General features: G+C 49.1%; 1 protein-coding gene and 1 long non-coding RNA gene across 2 annotated transcripts; both read left to right on the top strand.

Annotated features, from left to right (window-relative positions):
- Window positions 1-3,351: 3,351 nt before the first annotated feature.
- On the top strand, window positions 3,352-4,314 carry LOC142005067 (olfactory receptor 52B2-like). Its single transcript, XM_074982747.1, has one exon. It carries the CDS (start codon window positions 3,352-3,354, stop codon window positions 4,312-4,314), a length of 963 nt encoding a protein of 320 aa, XP_074838848.1.
- A 13,305-nt stretch (window positions 4,315-17,619) lies between these two features.
- LOC142004678 (uncharacterized) lies at window positions 17,620-19,276 on the top strand. Its single transcript, XR_012643013.1, has 3 exons — window positions 17,620-17,700; window positions 17,810-17,892; window positions 18,996-19,276. It is a non-coding gene; the product is annotated as an uncharacterized LOC142004678 (long non-coding RNA).
- The last annotated feature ends 2,819 nt before the right edge of the window (window positions 19,277-22,095 follow it).

The following is a 22,095-nucleotide window of genomic DNA, read 5'->3' as shown; positions in this document are numbered from 1 at the left end:
TTTTTCATCAGTGGGAGTTGACCCATGATTTTACTTGTGTGCTTGTGCTTTGGTCAGGTCAAGGCCTCAGCGCCTGAAGGAACCGGGAGGAGGTATCTTGCCAAAGAATGAAGCACGTTTTGCTCTCATGCCATGAGGAACTGAAAGTGACTCCACAGTAGTGACTGTGAAACCAGGGTAAGGGATAGAAGAATCAGTCACGTGGCTGTTTTAACTGCCTTCATGCTCACCATGTGAGCTCAGAAAATGGCTGTAGCAAATGTGGAGGTGCCATTCTTCTGTGGAGATGGACGAGAGGAGGTGCACGTCTTGCTTACCCAGGGCCAGAACCATCCAACCATCATCCTTCTGTAGGACTGGAGACATTGTGTAGCAAGAGAGAGTTTCTGGATTTATGGTCCAACCTGACAGGCAGCTGGCACACAAGGAAGTGTTTTACGGTAGCTCTGATGTAGTCTTTTATGCTGCACTTCATCTTCTTCACTGTGATATTGTTATCATATGATTACGATAAAGTCATAACACAGGTTTTAGAAGATGAGTCATGTGAGGTGTCATTGGAGAAGTTTTGATTTGCTGAACAAGATTATCCTGTTTGTATCTATGCACCATTTTGGGAACTAAAGTTGTATGTGTAATTTGATTCTGGTCACACCTGGGCAATGCCCACTAGGCTAGATGTTTCAGTCTGGACAGCTGGTTAGCACGGTTCTGTTCAAGACAAAGAAACAAAAGGCTTTGGGAGAAACTTATCTTCCACCTGGTGAGCCTCCCTGAGAATGCACAACTCCCAGTGGAGCTTTGAAATGTGAATCCTGCCATACGCTAAAGCTCTATAAGACATGGAGAGCCTTCATCTTATTTTTTTCATGGCCCCTGTCATGGCTCCTTCCCCACTCTAGCAAGATAAATGAAGAAGTGGGGGCCAGCAAAAGTACCTCCAAAACCTCATCTACCAGGTTTTCATACAAACTTCCCCTCAAAAATCCTAAAAACCCTTTTGGGGTTAAAATTTTGGGGATAAAATTCGCTGGCACCACCCAAGTAATAATAAGGAAACCAGGGAGAGACGACTTGGGAAATCTCAGCCCAAAAGTAAAAACCAGGACGCAAACATTAACCAAAACCAGCTTAATAAAAAGAAAAAGAGAGAACTTTTATTCTTCCAACACTATTGGTGCTGCGAGCCTCATGGCTAGATGGAAGAGTCACAAAGTAAAACACATGGGGAGTCTCCACCCTGGGCCAAGAACTTTGTTACAAGGAGAGTAAAAGAACATTTCTGAAAAGTGCCCAGATATCAGACCCCACTTCCCAAACCATAAAACAATAAAGCCGAACGGATCTAGCTAAACTCTACCTACTTACAGAAGATTGGAGGGGCTGTTCTTGGAGAGAGAGATTCTGTGTCTCTCTCCCTCATGGTTGGAAAAAGAAAAAGGAAGAGAGAAGAGAAGAGGGAGGAGCCAAAATTCAATTCTTACCTACATTCCTAGAGGCCAACCCCACCTGGCTAAGGAGGTTAACCCTTTTACTCCCAGGCTGCTGGCTAACCCTCATGATCATGAAACGCCCCCCAAATCACAGACAGTGCTGCACAGGCTTTGGCCACACTGGTTGTGATTTCTACCTGGAGGTCTGAGATAAGACATAGAAAATAAGCTTGCAACCCAAAAGAAAAACCTACCCTTTTGTCTGCCCCTCCCTGAGGCAGCACAGAAAAACCTACCCTTCTGTCTGCCCCACCTTGAGGCAGCACAAAAACAAAAGAACAAAAACAAAGAGCAAAAAAGAAGAGAAAAAAAAATTGCAAAGCTTGCAGCACAAAAGAAAAACCTGCGTCCTTTTGAAAATCCTGGGTTCTCAACACCACTGCCACCATGTCATGGCTTCTTCCCCAGTCTAGCAAGATAAATGCAGAAGTGGGGGCCAGCAAAAGTACCTGCAAAACCATATTTACCAGGTTTTGGTATAAACTTCCCCTCAAAAATCCTAAAAAAACTTACATTTTGGGGATAAAATTCGCTGGCACCACCCAAGTAATAATAAGGAAACCAGGGAAAAACTACTTGGGAAATCTCAGCCCAAAAGTAAAAACCGGGACACAAACCTTAACCAATACCAGGTTAATAAAAATTAAAAAAAACAACTTTTACTGTTACAACAATATTCGTGTTGCAAACCTCATAACTAGATGAAAAAGTCAGAGAGTAAAACACATGGGGAGTCTCCACCACGGGCCTAAAACTTAGGTACAAGAAAAGTGAAAGAACATTTCCAAAAAGTGCACAGACATCAAATCCCACTTCCCAAACCATAAATCAAGAAAGCCTAACGGATCTATCTAAACTTTCCCCTACTTACAGAAGATTGGAGGGCTTGTTCTTGGACAAAGATATTCTGTGTCTCTTTCCCTCATGGCTGGAAAAAGAAAAAGAAACAAAGAACAGAAAAAGAAAAAACCAAAATTTAATTCTTACCTACATTCCTATAGGCCAACCCCACCTGGCTAAGGAGGTTAACCCTTTTACTCCCAGTCTGCTGGCTAACCCACATAATCATGAGAGCCCCCCAGACAAAAAGACTGCTGCAAACAACAGATGGTCAAAGACCAAACTGGGGGCAAGTGCTTGATCAAGGCTAAAGCAATTTCTAGCCTCTGCATGAAAACCGTGGGGATTCCAAGACATAAAGAAAGTGCAGCTTGTGTCTTGAAAATCAGCAGGAGGGCTTGTACCATTAGCCAGGGTGAGAATTTCCTTGCTAAGTTTTCTGTTTTGATCTATTTCCTCTCACTTATGATCATTTAAAATCTATGTTTTCTAGTTTGTGTACTCGTTTTTGCTTTCTCTCAATGACTGAGTTGCATTGGAGCCCAAGGGAAAATCATAGCTCAGGGGAAAAGTCACTGTATACTCCTCTCCAAAGGCAGGGAGGGAGGGAATTCTATGGCCCGATGCTGTATGGTTCTCAATGGCACATAAGGCGGTAACATTTTTGGTTTATCCTCCAGCAGGGTTGTGAGTCTGGGAAGCTTGGAATTAATTTGGCTGCGGTCTCCAGGGGCTCATATAATGGCAAAAAGTTGTGTCCATACCTGTGCAAATGCTGGTGAATTAGTAAGACCAGGAGCATGTCTGTACCTTGTTCCAGAAACACACGGTGGGGGGGGACATGCTGGTGGGTCAGAGGGCTCGGTGGCATCTCACTTCCCAGGTGGCCTCCCAGAGGCAGCCTTCACTCTGTCACCAAATGCATTCCAGTCCTAGCTCACACTTGAGTTCTCACTGATTTTCACTTTTGCTGTTAGCTCCTGGAAATGGCATAAAAAGCTCCAAGGGATGGTACACGATGCCGGCCAACAATCAGACCTATTTTGCCCCTGTAAGCTTCATCCTGACCGGCATCGAAGGTACAGAGGAGTCGAACATCTGGATGGCCATCCCCTTCTGTCTGATGTACATTGCAGCACTTTCTGGCAACTCTCTCCTGCTATTCATCATCGGGACAGAACGAAGCCTCCATGAGCCCATGTACCTTTTCCTCTCCATGCTGGCCACAGCTGATCTACTGCTATCGACCACCACAGTGCCCAAGATGCTGGATCTCTTCTGGTTCAGAGCAGGGGGAATTTCTTTTGCTGCCTGCCTCACCCAGTTGTTTTTCATCCATTTCAGTTTCATTGCCGAGTCGGCCATCCTGGTGGCCATGGCATTTGACCGGTATGTTGCCATCTGCAACCCCCTGAGATACAGCACTGTGCTAACCAAGGCTGTGATTGGGAAGATGGGGCTGGCCATTGTCACAAGAAGTTTCTGTGTTGTTTTCCCTGTTGTCTTGCTGGCGAAGAGACTGAAGTTCTGTAGGACCAACCTCCTGCCACACACCTACTGTGAGCAGAGGGGCATCGCCCGGCTGGCCTGCGACAACACCACAGCCAGCACGGTGTTAGGCATCGTCATGGCTATGTTAGTATTTCTGTTGGATGCTGCACTCATTGCTATGTCTTATGTGCTGATCCTCAGGGCCGTCTTCCGGCTCCCATCCAGCAACGCCCGGCTCAAAGCTCTGCGCACCTGCAGCTCCCACATCTCTGTCATACTGATGTTCTACCCACCCTCCCTTTTCTCCTCTTTTGCATACAGTTTAGGGCACATCCTCCCTGGTTATATTCTCAACCTCCTGGCCCATCTCCACCTGCTCCTTCCTCCCATGTTAAACCCCATTATTTATGGGGTGACAACAAAAGCGGTGCTGAATAGGGTGATCAAGGTGTTTTATCGATGCTGCGGCAGAAGCTGCCTGCTGAGCTAAAGGAGGCAACAAAAATATTTTGACACTTAAAAATTAAAGCCAGATGTTCATTTGCACTGTAGGGGTTTGTACCTTTGGGCTTCTAAAGTGTAAGCTTGAAACCGTGTCTCTGTCACCAATAAAAGTAATTTCCCCATCCACTGTAAGTCTCTGATCTCCTGAGACTGACATGGCTACAATGACGCTGCTCCGGAAGACGCAACTGAGAGCTGCCGGAGGGGTACAAACATTAAATCCATGTGCCTCTGAAGCTTAGGAAGGGGGAAAGGGTCCAAAGAACAATTCCAGAAACTCTGGGCCTTACCGTGGCTGTGAGTAGTCAGACTGCCTCAAAGATGGTACAGGTTGAACCCCTATCGTCCTGCTCTCTCAGCCGGTAACACGCACGATTTCGCATCATTTTAGTTAGCAGGATGGCCACGTTCCAAGGGTGGGGCCAACTTTCCTGCGGTTGCACAGTTCTTCACAGCCACCTGTCCTGGCTGTCAGTGTTCTGAGCTGTTGTTTAGCTGTGATTTACCCCCAAAATGCATTGTAAGAGCCCAGCAAGCAGTGAAAGCTTTGGTAATGTGCAAGACAAAATTGACCTCCAATGGTGCAGCAAATTTTCTCCTTCAACACTGGTCAGGTCGTTAGGGTGCCAGACTTGGGAGGTTCAACCTGTAATTAAAACCATATCTCATAGTAATGCTTCCCTTCGGCTCCTACCAAAAATTATGTTGCATCTTATCACCTCAGTGAAATGAGTGCAAACAGGGCCTGACGTGTGAAAGTGGAAAGTGTGGTGCACCACCTGATCAATTCACAAATAAGAAAAGTACGGAGGTAATTCTTCTGCTTTATTCCAAACAGCCAGGAGATGTGGAACAGGAAGGGAAATGTTTACCAATAGTTTGTCTCTACTGGGGACTGAGAAATGTTTCTTTGTTTTTCAGACATTCAACAGGCCTACTGGCACCAGCAGGGTTGCACTAGTCCAACAAAAATTGTGTTGTGAGTTCTGTGCTGGTTTTGTGTTATTGCTGTTATTTGGGTGGCTATTATACAAGGGTGTTTATCACACACACCTTTAGGGAACATGATGGGCCTCAGGGGAAGCTCCTACCCCCAGGGTGAGCCTTCCCGGGAACTCCCCACAGAGCCTGTAAATAACAGCAGCTGTGAGTCTACGGGGCAGGTGATGAAATCCCAGAACTCTGGGCGCCATGTTAGGAAATCGGTGTTTTTCCACACGCTGGTCTGAGACCCAAGACTGGAAACAAAGCGTTCCTGCCCTGCGCTGAAGCTATAAAAGGGAGGGACTCAGCTCCTCACTTCCTCTTCACGGCCCACACAAGAGCACTCCTGGAACGAGCTGAGAAAAAAGGCTTAACTGGGGGAAAGGGCTGGACCCAACTGAAGGGATCTCAGCCTGTCTGTGGGAACCTGAGAAACCCAAACCGCAAATCAGCTGCAGCTCGTGCCTGGCCATTCTTCCAGTTTCCTGGTATCAGCAGTCAGGGTGAGAACCTGCTAATTCATAATCCATCTAACTGGGGCCTTACGCTCACTGTGCCTCTTGGTGGGTTTGCCCGTGAACCTGATTCTCTCTGTTTGCTAGACCAGAAAATCAACCGTTAGCAGCGAATGAACGTGGTTGTAGTTTAACTTAAACCGTGTGTCTTTGCATGGAATATCGAGGGCAGGATCCCAGCCTGGTCACACACCTGGGGCTAATCCTCTGCACGCGGAGGGAGAGGCAAAGCCGGTGACAAGTTCCTCTGGGTCGGTGCTTTGAGCAGGGCCGGGCAGGGCAGTCGCGGTTCCTAGGCAGGGAGCGGGAGCTTTTCCTTTCTTGGTTACCACCAGAGCTGCTCAGAGACTCTGTGTGTAACTGCAGCTGGGCGTGTCCCTGCCTGAGCCAACACAAAAGAGGACTGGAATTTTGGTCCTGTGGCAGCTCAGGGGTCTTCTTAGCCTCTGTTTGGTACCAAAGAATTCAGACTGAACTGGGAGATTTATCTCACAATTGGTTTCTCCTTGTGAGTATTTCAGTTTTCCTCTTTTTGTAAAATAGACCTGCCACTGGTCCTTGTTTTCTGTTATTCCAGGAGCTGTGCTCATCTCATACATCCCATCAACAACAAGATGTCTTGTGGCACCTGATAGACTAACAGATATTTTGGAGCATGAGCTTTCCTGGGCAAAGACCTGTTCTGTGGCTTATCCTTATCCTCCAAAATCTCTGTTAGTCTATAAGGTGCCACAAGACTTCTTGTTTTTCTCAAAGCTACAGACCAACACGGCTCCCTCTGCAATACTTATCCCATGAACAGCGATTTCATTGGAGATCAAAAGGACTCTCTGAATTAATTTCCATTCAGATGAGACTTTCCCTTTCTTCTATTGCTTCGTCTTAGGAATCAGGAATTCTTTGGGCTCTGTTATTTTCAGTTTGGAAGCAGTTCTTTTCCATGCAAGGGAATGACAACAAAACAGCCCAAGATGAGCAATAAAGCCCAGCCAGGCAGTAGAAGCGCAGAGCTCCATTTCCTGTGGGCAGTGAGGACTAGCAATGGGAGGAATAACTGGAAAATATATGGCAAAGGTTATAATCTTAGCTGAGAATAGCTGAAGGAAGGGTGAGGACGAGGGTGCAGCTGGCACTAGATGATGGATGGAAAAGGTAACACAGCACAGTGACAATGAAGTAATCAGATTTAGAAAAGATGAAGACCTGCTCCAGCATGTGCCAAGTCTGAAAGAACATCACTGCTTGTCCAGCCCCAGGGGAAAGAGAAAAAGTTCAGTAGTTCATTGCAAAACATGCAGAATAAGGAGGAACACACGGATCTCCCATTAAGAACGTAGAGGGTCAGATCCAAGGTCCATATACCGCAGTGTCCTTTCTTCTGACAGTGGACAGTGCTCGGTGACCGAGAAGGAATAAATAGAACAGGTGATCATCAAGGGTTCAGCTACACTAGGAAGGAACTTCAAAGCCAACTTTGAAGTTGGGCTCAACATTGAAGTAGCCAGCAGAGAGTCTACAAACATTTTTTCCCTGACTTCAAAATTAACTTCAAAGTAGGGAGCCCAAGTTTCAAGTCTTTACTACATTCCAAGTTCAAAGTAGGTCTTGTCTAGATGCTCTACTTCAAAGTCGCTTACAAAGTTACTTTGAAGTTATTTTTGTAGTGTAGAAATGACCCAAGTGATCCATTTCCTCTCACCCATTCCCAGCTCCTAGCCATTATCCGTGAATCAATCCAGATTATTTGCAATCTGTGCATGCACTCCAGTATTCACCACATGTGTTGATTGCTTGTAGAATTATTCCACCAATACAATGCTCTTTCTTCTGTGTGTGTGTGTGTGTGTGTGTGTGTGTGTGTGTGTGTGTGTTTGTGTTTTCTAGATTTCTATTTGCACTTCTCTCAGTGATCCTTTTCCGCTCGTGGGGAAGCCATAGCTGGATCAGGTGCATTGTAAGTCAGTGGTTATAGCAGCAGGCGATAAGGACTTATCAACAAGTGATACAGGGAAAAACAAGCAGGTGATTGCAGATTTACGGGCTCTGATACCTTTGCGTTAACATCACGGCTCGGCTACTTCTCTTTAAACATGTATATATTTTCTTGTTCTTAGTATTTGGAGACATAACAGCCTCTCTCTCACACAAACGCACACGCTCACTCTCTTTCTCTCTATTTTATCGCCTTTTGTTGCTCCCTCCTGTTTCCTCTGGGTCTATTTTCATTTTTATTTCTCTCTTGAGGAATTTTCCTTTTTATCACACTTTATTTCTTCGTATGTGGTTAGATGTCAACATCAGTTGTGCTCACGTACACGAGAGGAGGCTCGTGCAACTTATCCTGCTGTAAGTGAAATGAGCAAGAAGCTGAGACAGACGCACAGACAAACAGACAGACAGACACCCTGAAAGACAGACAAACTAACACAAACGTATATACATGACGGAGGACAGCTGGACAGACTTTCATACAAACCACAGGCTGTTGAGTCTTTTGGTGTATTTCACAGGGGGGATGTCTATACAGGTTGAATCTTTCTTGGCCGGCACCTACGGGAACTGTCCAGTGCCGAATGAGAGAATTTGCCAGACCACGGCAGGTCAATATTGTCTAGCACGTTACCAACACTTCCTCTGCTTACGGGGCTCTTGGAAGACACACGGGGTAAATTACAGCTAAATGACAGCACAGAGCACCGAGAGCCAGGACTGGTGGCTGGAAGGAAATGGATGGGACCACAGGAAACCCGGCTACAACCACGACAAGGGGTCGTCCAGCTCCATAAAATCACGCCGGGTGATGGATTTTGCTGACTGAGAGAGTTTGGGATTATAGAGGTTCGACCTGCACTTCACCTGGGCCATGAAATTCCCAGCTCCAGTTGACCCAAAGGCAACATGAGCACCTGGGCTAAAAATAGCAGTGTAGCCTTGGCAGCACAGGCGACATGCCCAAGCACAAGCCAATCTGAGAGCTCAGATAGGCACACAGTGCCTGTCCCACACTGCCGCTTGTGCTGCCCTGTTCTCACCGCTGCTATTGTCAACCCCTCGTTTGCTCCTCTGCCCAACCTGGGAACTTAATCTCCCGGCTGCAGGGTTAGTGGGTAACTCAAAATAGCTTCCGCTGCCCAGTGGGGGATTTTTTATATGTCTTCTCCATTTGGAGAGATGACAGGACCACGACGAAGCTATTTCCAATGCCCGTGTTTGAACTCGGAATAGCTCTCGTTTGCCAGCCAACGATTTCTGAGTTTTGTCTTCTCCAAGTCTCACTGCGGCAGAGATACCAGAAAGATGTGTGGGAATCCCAGCCCCACCGTGGGATTTCAAGTGCAGCAGAGGTTGAGGGAGAGAGAAGGGAGACGGGTGTAATTCACTGGGTTCCTGTGCTCTTGTTCTGACCACATTGGAAGCTCAGCATGTGTCTTCCTTTGATTCTTGACAACTTCGTTGTTGCAGTGGAGAGAAGCTGTGATGTGAGGTTTCTGCCAGTACAGCTGACAGCACAGCCTGACCGTGCGCGCTCCACCAGTACTTCATGGTTTTCTTTTTCCAGATACGCACTATGGCGAAAGCAGAAGGAAGAAATCAAACAGTTATTGTGGAATTCATCCTCTTGGGATTTGGGAATGGCCCTGAGCTGCAGCCCCTTCTCTTCCTGCTGTTTCTGGTGACCTACATTGCAACTGTGGCTGGGAATGGCCTCATCATTGCGCTAGTTGTGTCTGATCGGCACCTTCACACCCCCTGTACTACTTACTAGGGAACTTGTCCTTTCTGGAGACCATTTACACCTCCACCTTACTGCCCAGGCTGCTGGCCAGTCTCCTGACTAGGGACACACCCATTCCTGTAAAGGCTTGTATTGTGCAATTGTGTTTCTTTGGTTGCTTGTCCACTGTAGATATTGTGCTGCTGGCGGTCATGTCTTACGACCGGTATTTAGCGATATGCCATCCCCTGCGTTACCCTGCTCTGATGAACGGCCGGGTGTGTGGCCAGCTAGCGGCAGGGTCCTGGATAATCAGCCCTGGGTTCTCCATAATAGGAAACTCTTGTGGGAAATGCCATTCTGTGGTTCCAAAGAAATTGACCATTTCTTTTGTGATTATGAACCCATCATAAAGCTGTCCTGTGAGGACACCCGCACTGTGGAACTGCTGACATCTGTTATTGCTGCCATAGGGTCACTTGTACCCTTGCTGCTGACTCTGGCGTTCTACAGTTGTACCATCGCTGCCATCCTGAGAATCCCATCCACCACCGGGAGGCAAAAGGCCTTTTCCACCTGCTCCTCTCACCTCATTGTGCTGACCGTTTTCTATGTGTGCCTGATCAGTGTCTATGTGGTTCCAACAGCCAACACGCCCAAGGCCCTACACAAAACGTTCTCTGTCTTCTACATAGTCCTGACTCCCCTGATCAACCCTGTCATCTACTGCCTCAGGAACAAGGAGGTCCAACAGTCCCTGCGGAAAGGGATTCGTAAAGTGGTTGCTTTCAGAAACCAATTGTCATGAGTGAACGTTTGGAATGGGGTAAAACCAGGGAGGGGGGTTCTCTGTAGGGGTTCTCTGTTGCTGTTTCAATATTTTGGAATTTGCTTTTTCCATATTTTTTTTTTCAGTTTCTGCCTCAGGGGGAAAAGGACAATTCGCATCCTTGATAACAGCTTTACCCCCTTTTCTGTCTTTCTCTCTCTCTTTCTTTCTTTCTTTTACGATGCTACATTTCTCCATTTGATCTGCAATGCACTATACACACATTTCTTCATAAAATACTTGCTCCAGTAATAGATATTCCCCATGCAAATTACAATATTTTTCATGCTACACGTGCAGCCAAAGCACTCTGCTTCAGTCACATGTGAAATTGTGTCTAAATTGAACAAGGAGCTTTACATCTTTTCTGTTATTCTGGGCTCTTTCACTCCCGCTGTTGGCACTGATATTCATCCTCTGGTCAGGACCTTCTGTCACACATCCACTTCTCAAAAGGAGGTGAAAAATGCTACATCCTAACAAGTGGAGAGCTTGGACTGGGTATTATACTTTGCAGATCTGCAGCTGGGGAAACAGAACTATGGCAGATTATGTAGGACTGGGAATCTCAGTGTCTGCCATGTTTAATTTCCTTCCTGTTGCCGCAGCTTTTGCGGGATTAGGGAACATTAAAATAACTCCATCTAAATCAACTGCAATATCAATGTAGGTACCGACAATGTGAACAAAAGATTTAGGGCCAAAATGGTCAAAGCCAATAAAACCCAATTTCTCTTTCTGATTCAAACAAAGAGCAAAGAATGAACTCAAATCAATGGGAATCACAGAATCCTCTGGCTGGAAGGTACCTCAGCAAGTTACCTCATCCAGCCGCCTGCTTCAAGTAGGATTAACCCCAACTAAGTCATCCCGGCCAGGACCTCTAGAGATGGAGAATTCACAACTGCTCTAGGTAACGCATTCCAGTGCTTCACCACCCTCCTGATGAAGTCGTTTTTCTTAATATCCAGCCTACTCCTCTCCTTCTGTATCTTCAGACTATTCTTCCTTTTTCTGCCAACAGTCACGACTGAGAACAATTTCTCTCCATCCCTTTTAGAGCTCCCCTTCAGGAGGTTAAAGGCTGCTGTTAAATCTCTCCTCAAGCTTCTCTTCTGGAAACTAAAGAAACCCAAATCCCTCAGCCTATCCTCCTAAATCATGTGCTCCAGCCCCTTAATCATTTGTGTTACCCTCCGCTGAACCCACTCCAGTACATCCATATCCTTTCAATACTTGGGGGGCCCAACACTGGATGCAAAACTCTCGATGTGGCCTCACCCATTCTAAACAGAGGGGAATAACAACTTCTCTAGATCTGCTTGAAATGCTCCTCCTATGTACCCCAGTATGCTATTGGCCTTCTTGGCTTCAAGGGCCCACTGTTTACTCATATCCAGCCTTTCACCCATTATGATCCCTCTGTCCCGTTCTGCTGTACTGCTGCTGAGCCACTTGGTCCCCAGCCTGTAACAATGCTTGGGATTCTTCTGTCCCAGGTGCAGGACTCTGCACTTCTCCTTGTTGAACCTCATCAGATTTCTTTTGGCCCAATCCTTCCATTTATCCAGGTCATCCTGGATCCTATCTCTACTCTCCAACTTATAAACCTCCCTCCCTAGCTTGGTGTCATCCACAGCCTTTCTGAGGTTGCAATCCTGTCCCTCATCCAGGTTATTAATAAAGGTGATGAACAACACCGGCCCCAGAACCGAACTTGGGACACTCCACTTGAAACCAACCACCATCCAGATATAAGGCCTTGACCACACCCCTTTGGGCCTGACCATCAGGCCCGCTTTCTACCTATCTTATAGTCCATGGATCCAATTCATAGTTACTTAACTTATGAGCAAGAATGTTGTGGGAGACGGTATCAGAAAGTTTGCTGAAGTCAAGGTACATCACATCCACTGACTTCCTCATGTCCACAGACCCACAGAAGATAGTCAGATTGGTGAGACAGAACTTGCCATTGGTGAATCCATGTTGACGACTTTAGATCACTTGTCCCTCATTCAGGTGCTCCAAAATGGATTCCTTGAGGATCCCCTCCATTATCTTCCCTGGAACTGACGTCAGGCTGACCAGTCTAAAGGTCCCTGGATTTTCCTTCTTTCCTTTTTTGCTTGGGACCTTACACTGAGAGCCAGGGTGAATAACTGAAATGGTCTCAGAAAAGGCTAGAAATCTGTCCATGCTCTAGATAAGTGGCTTTTGGCTGAAATGGAAGGAGCCACATGTGTTTAGCTCATTGAAGTAAGGCGTAGGCAAAAGCTTATTCGGAGTGTACACATTAAGGCAATTTAAACACCCTGATCAATTAATCATGGAAACAGTTTCCAGTGGCGCATGGTGGATTCTCCATCATTGGCAAGTTTTAAAACAAGATTGGATTTCCCTCAATTCCCTAACTCAAAAGGAATTATTTTGGGGAAAGTTCACTGACCAATTTTCTACAGGTGATCCAGCCAGATGACTGAAATGGGCCTTTTTGGCATTGGGATCTGTGGATTTTCTCTGATGAGAGAGGTGTCAGTTAGTTCGACTGAGAGAGTTTTGGATTACAGAGGTTCGACCTGCACTTCACTTGGGCCATGAAATTCCCGGCTCCAGGTGACCCAAAAGCAAAATGAGCACCTGGGCTAAAAATAGCAGCGTAGCCTTGGCAGCACAGGCGATGTGCCCAAGCACAAGCCAATCTGAGCGCTTAGATAGGGACACAGTGCCTGTCCCACACTGCCGCTTGTGCTGCCCTGTTCTCACCGCTGCTATTGTCAACCCCTCGTTGAGACTCTACAGGTGGGATTACTTTATAATCCCTTATTGTCCTTAGAATGTTTGAATCTAGGAAAAGTTCACTCAGTACAATACAAACCATTGTCCCTGCCATTTCCTTTGGTTTATCTGAAAATCTCAGGGGTAAAGAATTGTGGAAAACTTCTCAAAGAAAATGAGAGATGTGGTGTAGATATTAATGAATGTGCTGGAGTGTTTAATTAGTGCTACTTTGTGGTGGTTTTAATTTGCTGATGAGTCACTGCACCTAAATTTCCATAAATACTCGAAATACATTCATACCTTCCCAGGTGAAAATGACTGAGTGTTAAATGAAGGAATGATGAGGAACAGGTCGGACTCCATTGGGAGTCACCAGTTCTCCACCAATTGACCTCACACAGGTCCTAGGCCTTGAACCATAGATGGGGCATTTCTTATCGTGTACATTGGGAAATATGCCAAAGCTACCAAACTGCCATTCACATTTTATCAGTATTTGGACAGGAGCAAAGGGACCCAGATTCATACGTGTAAAAGCCCAGCTTCATATTCCCAGCCCCTTTAGCTAACCTGTTTGTAACAACTGGGGAACTGGGGATTTAAACTCACACAAGAATAATTCAGTGGACTGTAAAGTTTCTCATTCCCCAGGGGAAGGATGGTTTGTAATTAGGCCCTCTGGGTATTAATTAACAGCAACATTAATTGTGCCATGGCCCCTGAAATACTGTAGGGAGTTGCAAGGAGTTTTCAGAGCCATGGGCCAAGCTGTTCCCTGGTGTAACCCCATTTTGTCAGTGTGGTGACACCAGGGCTTTGCCTGAGCCAGCGTGTGCAAAAATATATCATGTCTGACTTTTGCTGTTTTCAGTTCCATGTTGATGTCCTCTGGCGCCTCACAAGGGTAAGTGGCCCATTGTCGGAGTCTAATGGGGAGATATTAACACCCAGGGCAAAGAAGCTGCTTTTGGAAGGGGCCGGCCACTCCCCGTCTCCGTTTCATCCTTGGTTGATGGAGTCAAATTTACGAATAAATTGCAGCTCAGCGATTTCTCTCTCCATTTGATTTGTGAAATCACTTTGTTTTTGGACGGCTACTTTTAAATCTGCCACTGAGTGTCCAGGGAGATGGAAGTGTTGTCCAACCGGCTTCTGTCCATTACCCTTCCTGCTGTCTGAGCTGTGTCCATCTTTTCTTTTATGGAGAGACTGTCCAGTCTGGCCAGTGTAAATGGCAGTGGGGCATTGCTGGCACACGATGGCAGATATTCTATTGGTCGCTGTGCAGGTGAGGGAGTCCCTGGTGGTGTGGTTGATGTTAGGTGCTGTGATGGTGTCACTGGGGTAGATCTGTGAGCAGAGCTGGCAGCGAGGTTTGTTGCAGGGATCGGTTCCAGGGTTAGAGTTACTGTGTTGTGATCTGTCGTTGCTGGGGACGTGCTGTCGGCCCAGTGCCTGGTCACTCCCTTGATGAATCACAAGGAGTGGGCATTGGGCTCAGAAAAGCAAACGAGATTGGCTTCCTCGCCAGTGCATCACAGCTGGGGCCATGACTGCCGCAAACCCGCCGGCTGGGTGGACCTGAGGTTGGAAGCAGCCACAGCACAGCCCCAGCCACACAGCTGCTCGGTCCCCTCTCCCCACAGCTGGGATTGGTCCCTCCCCTCTGGTAGTTCAGGCTACAGGGGAGCCAGAGCCAGCACCAGTGAGGTGAGGTGGGGGCAGACCCATCTCTGGGGAGGCAGCAGAGCCAAGGCCACCCCAGGTACTCACCACAACCCCAGCTCTGGGGAGAGAGGTTGAGCTCAGCTGCATGGTGCTCCAGGGGTAGCAAGCCCCATCTTCAGGAGGGGGAGGGACTGCAATGGAGGGTGGGGGGGACCTGTCCCAGCCACCGCAGCACCCCTGAGAGCTGAGACTGGCCAGAATGGCACATTCTCCTCACCAAGGAGTTCAGGGGAATTCAATGGCGGGGATCAGCCCTGCCCTCATGGCCCCCTGACTCCCCTGGAGCTGGAGGCAGGACCCCAGATCAGCTCTGGGCTGGGCGCACGGCCCCCGACACGGCCTTTGGCCAGGGTCAACACACACGTCGTCACCTCACCTCCCACCAGAGCAGGGACTGCAGCTGGCCAACACGCCTCAACCACCCCCACTTTCTTGGATCACTCTGTGGCCACGTCCAGCACCACGGCTCAGCCCCAGCTCTCACAACCTCCCCGGCCTCCTAGCCCAGAGCTGGGGCAGAGGCCACCCCCACAACCCAGTGCTGCAGCTTGTTCCCCCCATCTCCCAGAGCTGCGGTGCTCCCCCCGGCAATCATTGGGATGGGGCCCAGTTCTGCAGCCTGGCCCTGGACCCCTTGTTGCCCCTGCGGGAGCGTGCAGTCTTAAGAGACACACACACACACACACACACACACACACTCCTCTCTGCGGTCCCAGCACAGTCGTGGGGGCAGGGTCCGGCGGGGGCGTGTCTGAGCAGAGGGCAGTCGGGGGGCGGTTTGGGGTGTGAGTTCCAGCGGGGGGTGGGCAGTTCGGTTTGAGACATGAGTTCCGGTGGGGGGGCAGGTGGGCGGTTCGAGGAGTGAGTGCCAGTGGAGGGGTGGGGGCGGTTTGGGGTGTGAGTTCTGGTGATGGGGGGGCGGTTGGGGTGTGATTTCCGGTGGGGGTTGGGGGGGCGGTTTCGAGCGTGAGTTCCGGTGAGGGGGTGGGCGGGGCTGGTTTGGGCATGAGTTCCGGTGGGGGGACGATTTGGGATGTGAGTCCTGGTGGGGGGGGCAGATTTGTGCGTGAGTTCCGGTGGGGTGATGGTTTGGGGCGTGAGTTCTGGTGGGGGGCGGTTTGGGGCGTGAGTTCTGAGGAGGGGGTGGTTTGGGCGTGAGCGCTGCCCCCGCCCCTAGGAAATCAGCCCTGCGCACACACACGTGAGCAGCTTTTGGAGCCAAACCCCCGTGGGGCTCGTCTCAGCTGGGAAACGGGTTCTGCCCACTGAGTTTGTCGCTGTCAGTCTCTCAGGAGCCACCGGACCACTCGATGCCCCGTCTGAGTCCTTCCGCCCAGCTCGCGGGATGGAGCCGCAGGAGTCAGGAGAATCTGAGCCCAGATCCCCATCCAGCTCCGAGAGCGGCAGCAGCTCCGCACACATCTCAGGTGACAGCTCAGAGCTGCCCAGGGGATTTGAGCACCCACTTCCATTTCCTGTTAATAACAGGTGCCCAAACCACCTAGGTCACTTGGACAATCTCTGCCTCAGTCACTCTCCCCACTCTCAGGGGCGCACTGTGGGGCTTAAAGCCACCAGCTCCCTCCCTCTCCGGTGTGTGGTGGCAGGGGGGAAGTGTGTCTTCATTGCGCTACCCTATCCAAGTCAAGGACCCTTGCAGGGGTGGCCCTGGCTGCCCTTGGGGTCAGTGGGAATCCGGCTCTGTGGTCTGGGCAGTGGGTCTGGCAGTGAGGACTCCTGGGTTCTGGTCTCATTTCTGGCAGAGGAGTGGGGTGTAATGGTTAGAGCAGGCAGAAGCAGGAGTCAGAGCTCCTGGGCTCTCATCATGGCTCTGAGACAAGAGTCTGAGCATCAGGAAACTGCAGCTTCGAGCCCTGGGGGTTGTTCCTGCCCTGACTCTGGGGTGTCTTCCTGGGACAAATCAGTCCTCCTTGTAGGCAAAACAGGTCAAATAATTTACCAGGAGAGCAAATCTCAGAATGATTTTAATTTAGAAAATACAGGTGAAGATGAGGATGACGATGATACAACTTCCTACAAACCGATTCTCTCAATGACTTTTGTTTGTTGCAGCCTGAGGCAGTGTTGTTTTCCTCTGGGGAACAGGGCAAGAAATTTGGCCTGAGGGACTTGGTCCCAGAAGCCAGTGAATGTAATAAACACACCTGTTTCCTTCAGCACCTCCAGCACCAGCAGCAGCTGGGAGATGGAACTGCCCATCCTGAACAAGGTAGGTAAAAGGAGCCTTCCGCCCCCAGCCATCCTCCCACTGCAACCCTCAGTGTTGTGCCCCACTCTGCAACGGGAGCGAAGTCACCTCACTGGTTCCTTCATCTGAATTTTCTATATGTGTGTGGAGAACCTGAGTGCCTGTCTGTCTGTCTGTCTGTCTGAATCTGTCATTCAGAATTGAGCTAATGTAGCTATCTTGGGTGAGGCCAAGCGCTGGATTTCGGGGCGTGGGGGTCATTGGCATGACGTGAAGTTCTGGTCCCCTCATTCCATAGTGCCCAGCAGAGTGACAGGTGAGCCCCACACCTCCTCCTCCCCCCAAAGCCTGATTTTTTTTGTTGTTGTTGTGTTGTTGTCATTTTTTCTTCTCACAGCTCTCGTCTTTTCTCCACTCTGCTCCCCAGCCTTCCTCCTCCTCCTCCTCCTCCTCCTCACTATCCACTGACTCTGAGTGTAACTGTTGTTTCGTAAGCAGTGGAAGCTGTGAGCTGTTTATAAATTGGAGCAGACTCGTCTGAGTGGGCTCCATCTGATCTCTTCTCACGAGAATATCCACTCCGGAATATGACCACGGCACATGCTCCACAGGTGAAGCCCAATAATTTTGAGGTGGTCTCTCTCAACTAAATTTAGCTGAGCCCTTTCGTTGCACAATGTGGGCTTTGTTAATGTATTGCATGGTCTCCTGTTTCTAAAGGGACTGTCTGGGTGACCTGAAGAGCACTGAAATTACCACTGAACTTTCAATTACAAGAATCTCCCTGGACCTTATTCTCAGTGGTGAGTAAATCGTAGAATGCCAGGGCTGGGAGAGACCTCAGGTAGTTTTGAGTCCAGCCCAAGACCTAAAGCAGGATCACCCCAACTAAATCATCCCAGCCAGGACTTTGTCAAGCCGGGACTTAAAAACTACTTAGGATGGAGGTTCCACCACCTCTCCATGTAACGCGTCCCTGTTCTTCACCACCCTCCTGGTGAAATAGTTTTCCTGATATAATATCCAACCTCAAATTCCCCCACTGTCACTTCAGACCCTTGCTCCTTGTTCTGACATCTGTCACGACTGAGAAAAACCTCTCGCCATCCTCTTTAGAGCCCCCCTTCAGGAAGTTGAAGGCTGCTATCAAATCCCCACCACCACCACTCTTCTCTTCTGCAAGTTAAATAAGCCCAAATTAATGAAATAATTCCATTTATTTAGAGCCTGTCCAAATGTCAAACAAGAAATAAAGACATAAACTAAAATACATTCTGGAAAAAGCATTCATCTGTATGGATGTTTTTTATGAGTAAACATTGAAGTTGATGGCCGTTTTGTGGTGGACGTTTGAGTTCATACAGACACTTCTGAACTGTAATTTGGGTTTTTGCTGCTTCAACTTTTCATATTGATTGAGGGTGAAAACAAACACTGGCATTTCCCAGGGCATGGAAATTCCATTTCCTGGCCAGCTCTGAATGTAGTGCCATGGTCGTGCTGAGGAAAGTCCTTAGTATTGTCAGTGGAGGTTCCCCAAAAGAGCTCTGAAGAGAGACACAAGAATTCTCACCACTTCTGTATGTTTAGAAAATATCACTCACAGCTGTTTGAAAAGGTTCTGTGATGTGCACTGGGTGTAGCTCAGCCCCACCCTCTCCTTTGCTCCTGTGATTTCGTGTTCTCTCTTGCTCTCTTGGAGAGCGTGTGTCATTGAGAGTCAGAAGAACACAGTCTCCAGTTCTGGGTGTTCCCACTCAGTGTGTCTCTTCTGTTACTCTGGTTCCCGCTGACTGGCTCACTCTTACTTGCTGCAGTCCTGTGAGAGCCCCATAGTGAGGAAGTTAAGTGCAGGCAAAATACCTTTGTTGTGTCTCATTTTTAATTCCACTCTGTCACTTCACAGTCACACCCGCGATTATGAAGTTTCTTGTCAACAAATGAGCCTGAAGGAAAACATCTGTCGGAAATGTCTCCTGCATCACAGGATCTTTCTTGCAAAATTCCTGAAGTTAACATCATTGGACAACGCCCCTCGAGTGGTGTAAATTGAAGCCTCATAGGATTATAGAACATTAGAACCGGGAGGGACCTCGAGAGGTTGTTGCGTCCAGTCCCCTGCACTGCACAGACCGTCCCTGATAGATGTCTGTCTAACCTGCTCTTAAACATCCCCAGGGATGAAGAGTCCACAGCCCCTCTTGGCAATTTACTCCAGTGTTTAACCACCCTGACAGCCGGGAAGTTTTTCCAAATGTCCAAACTAAACCTCCCTTGGTGCAGTTTAAGCCCATTGCTCCTTGTCCCCTTTAGCGATCCTTTTACATCCATAGCTTTGTTATTATGATTTATTATGATTTATTTCTTATGATTTACACCACATATGGATCTGGCCCTGGGTCTCGTCTCTTATGTGGACACAAACCAATGTATTGCAGAACTGGCTGTGAGGGAGGCAGGAATGATTTGGGTCGTTCACTAACACTGAAGGAAGAATAACGCTGTGCAGAGCAAAAAGGCCAAAGTCCCCCACTGCTTTCAGATTCCAGGGGGCTTCTCCATCAGAAAATGGTTTCCAGCGTGTTTAGGCTCCGCAGTGTCCGTTTGCTGGTGTGAGGTGTCACTGCAGGGGAATCCGGGCACTGGTGTGATTACTTGTATCATTAACATATGAGTGAGAGGAGAATGTGCCCTCGTCTGAGAAATCGTATTTGGGGAACTCGGCTGCGGTGACACTTTCACCCCCAGAATCTGCACTGACCCCCACACCGCACCCTCAGTCTGGCTCCCTCCTTCCCCTGCCCTGAGCTGCCCCAACCCTCCCGGACCCTGCACATACTCCATCACACCCCGGCAAGGACCCCCCAACCCAAACACCTGCCCTAACGCCCCCCAAACCCTCTGTCATGAGCCCCCTCCCCTCACCCCATCCTCCTCCACCTTTGCCCTGAGACCCCCCACACCAAACCCTGCTGTGACATCTGCACCTTCAGCTCCTGCTCTCACCCCCGACCCTCCCACCCCCAAACCCTCTGCCTGACCCATCCCTGCCCTCACAGGCCCTTTCCTGTTGATAATCATCTCCCTGGTGTACAACCACACAGCACCTCCCAAGCCCTGCCATGAGTCCCCCCAACTCCCTGACTTCTGCACCCCCATCCCCTGCCCTTAACCACCACACACAACAAGGCCTCCCCCACGGACCCCCTGCCCTCACTGCAGCAACCTCTGCCCTCTGCCTCTGGTCCCCCAACTTTCCCAGCTCCCCGCATTCTCCACCCACCTCTTTTCCTCTGCCCTCCCCCACCCCAACGCTCCCTCCCGCCAGCTTTCAGACCCCTGCCTCCACCCCCACTGACATATCTTACACAGCCCATGGGGAGCCCCCAAGGGCCAGGGATGGCCATACAAGAGTACTTTGAACACACAGCCGTCACCTTCACCCCTGGGCTGTGCCAGGCTGATCTACAACAATGGGCTCAACCTACCACACCATTCCTTCTCACCACACCTTTCAGACCAGCGAGGCAGCAGAGACGCAGAGCAGGAAATGCACTTTCTCACTGGAAGTGACACAACTTACACAGCGCCACATTCACTGAGGGAATTAGACCCCCTTCAGGTCCAGCTCCATCCCATTCACACAGAACGGCCCCATCGAGAGCTGTTGGAAATTCAACGAACAGACAACATGGACTGGAAACACAGAGACAGAGACAAGCGGCTCTTCCATCAGATGAAAATGAAGAACTCCGGGAAACTCACCTTCATATGGACAGAAGAAGACAGTGAACATCTCAACCCAGTGACAGTGAGGGGCCCAGAGAAACCTGACTTCAAAGAGACAGAAGAAGACAGTCAACCCCTCGAGCACATGAACCAAATGTCCCTGACTCTGCTTAAAGCCCTGAGCAAGGCCGGGTCAGTCACCGTTATTTACAGAGAAATTTCAGCGGGTGTTAGTGAGAAGGGTCCCAACAGGAAGGAAACCAGGACAAATGTTGTAATTTGCAGACACATTTCTGATATGTCTCAGACCCGGTCTCTTTGTCCCCCTACAGATAACCTCTTCCAAGAGCGACCCTGGAGAGAACCAGACCATCTCCCATGTGTTCGTCATGGCGGGGTTCTCGTACCTTAACAAGCTGCAAATCCTTCTGTTTGTGGTACTTCTGGTCATCTACCTGCTCACCCTGATGGGGAACCTGCTCGTTATCCTGCTGGTAAAGCTGAGCCCCTCCCTCCACAGCCCCATGTATTTCTTCCTGGTGAACCTGTCTGCATCGGAAATCTGCTTCACCAGTAGTGTGGTCCCTCAGCTGCTGGCTCACCTCCTGGTGGAGGAAAAGACCATCTCCATTGCAGCTTGTGCAGCGGGGGTGTACGTCCGTGCCATCATGGGCCTCACACAATGCTGCCTCCTCGCAGTCATGGCCTATGACCGCCATGTGGCCATATGTCACCCCCTGCACTACACAACCATCATGAGCAGCCGGGTGTGCGCTCTGCTCGTGGGGGCTGCATGGGGTGCTGGCATCTCGGTGGAAGTTCCTCTGACTATGTGGATCTTCAGCCTGCCCTTCTGTGGCTCCAACCGCATCCCCCACTTCTTCTGCGACTTCCCACCAGTGGTGAATATGGCATGTGCCGACACGTCGCAGATTAAGATTGTAGGTCTCATGGTGATAGTTCTGTTCAACCTGTGCCCTTTCCTATTTATACTCCTGTCCTACGTCCGCATTATCTCCACCATCCTCAAGCTGCCATCGGCGGAGGGAAGGCGTAAAGCCTTCTCCACCTGCTCCTCCCACCTCATGGTGGTGACTGTGTCCTATGGAACGGCCCTCATCACTTACCTGGTACCCAACACTGGCTCCACTACAGAGAGTGACCTATTGATTTCCCTATTGAACACAATTGTCTCACCAGCTTTGAACCCCATAATTTACACTCTGAGGAACAAAGAGGTGAAAGGAGCCTTGAGAAAAACTTTACAGAAGAGCAGC

This window comes from Carettochelys insculpta, chromosome 32 (genome assembly GCF_033958435.1).
Source record: "Carettochelys insculpta isolate YL-2023 chromosome 32, ASM3395843v1, whole genome shotgun sequence".
NCBI classification, from domain to species: Eukaryota; Metazoa; Chordata; order Testudines; family Carettochelyidae; genus Carettochelys; species Carettochelys insculpta.
Note: the sequence above shows the minus strand (reverse complement) of the source record. Positions and strands in the feature narration are given on the sequence as shown.

What these genes read in the sequence shown, in the direction of transcription:
- LOC142005067 (XM_074982747.1), top strand. Translation starts at nt 3,352, where the DNA reads ATGCCGGCCAACAATCAGACCTATTTTGCCCCTGTAAGCTTCATCCTG.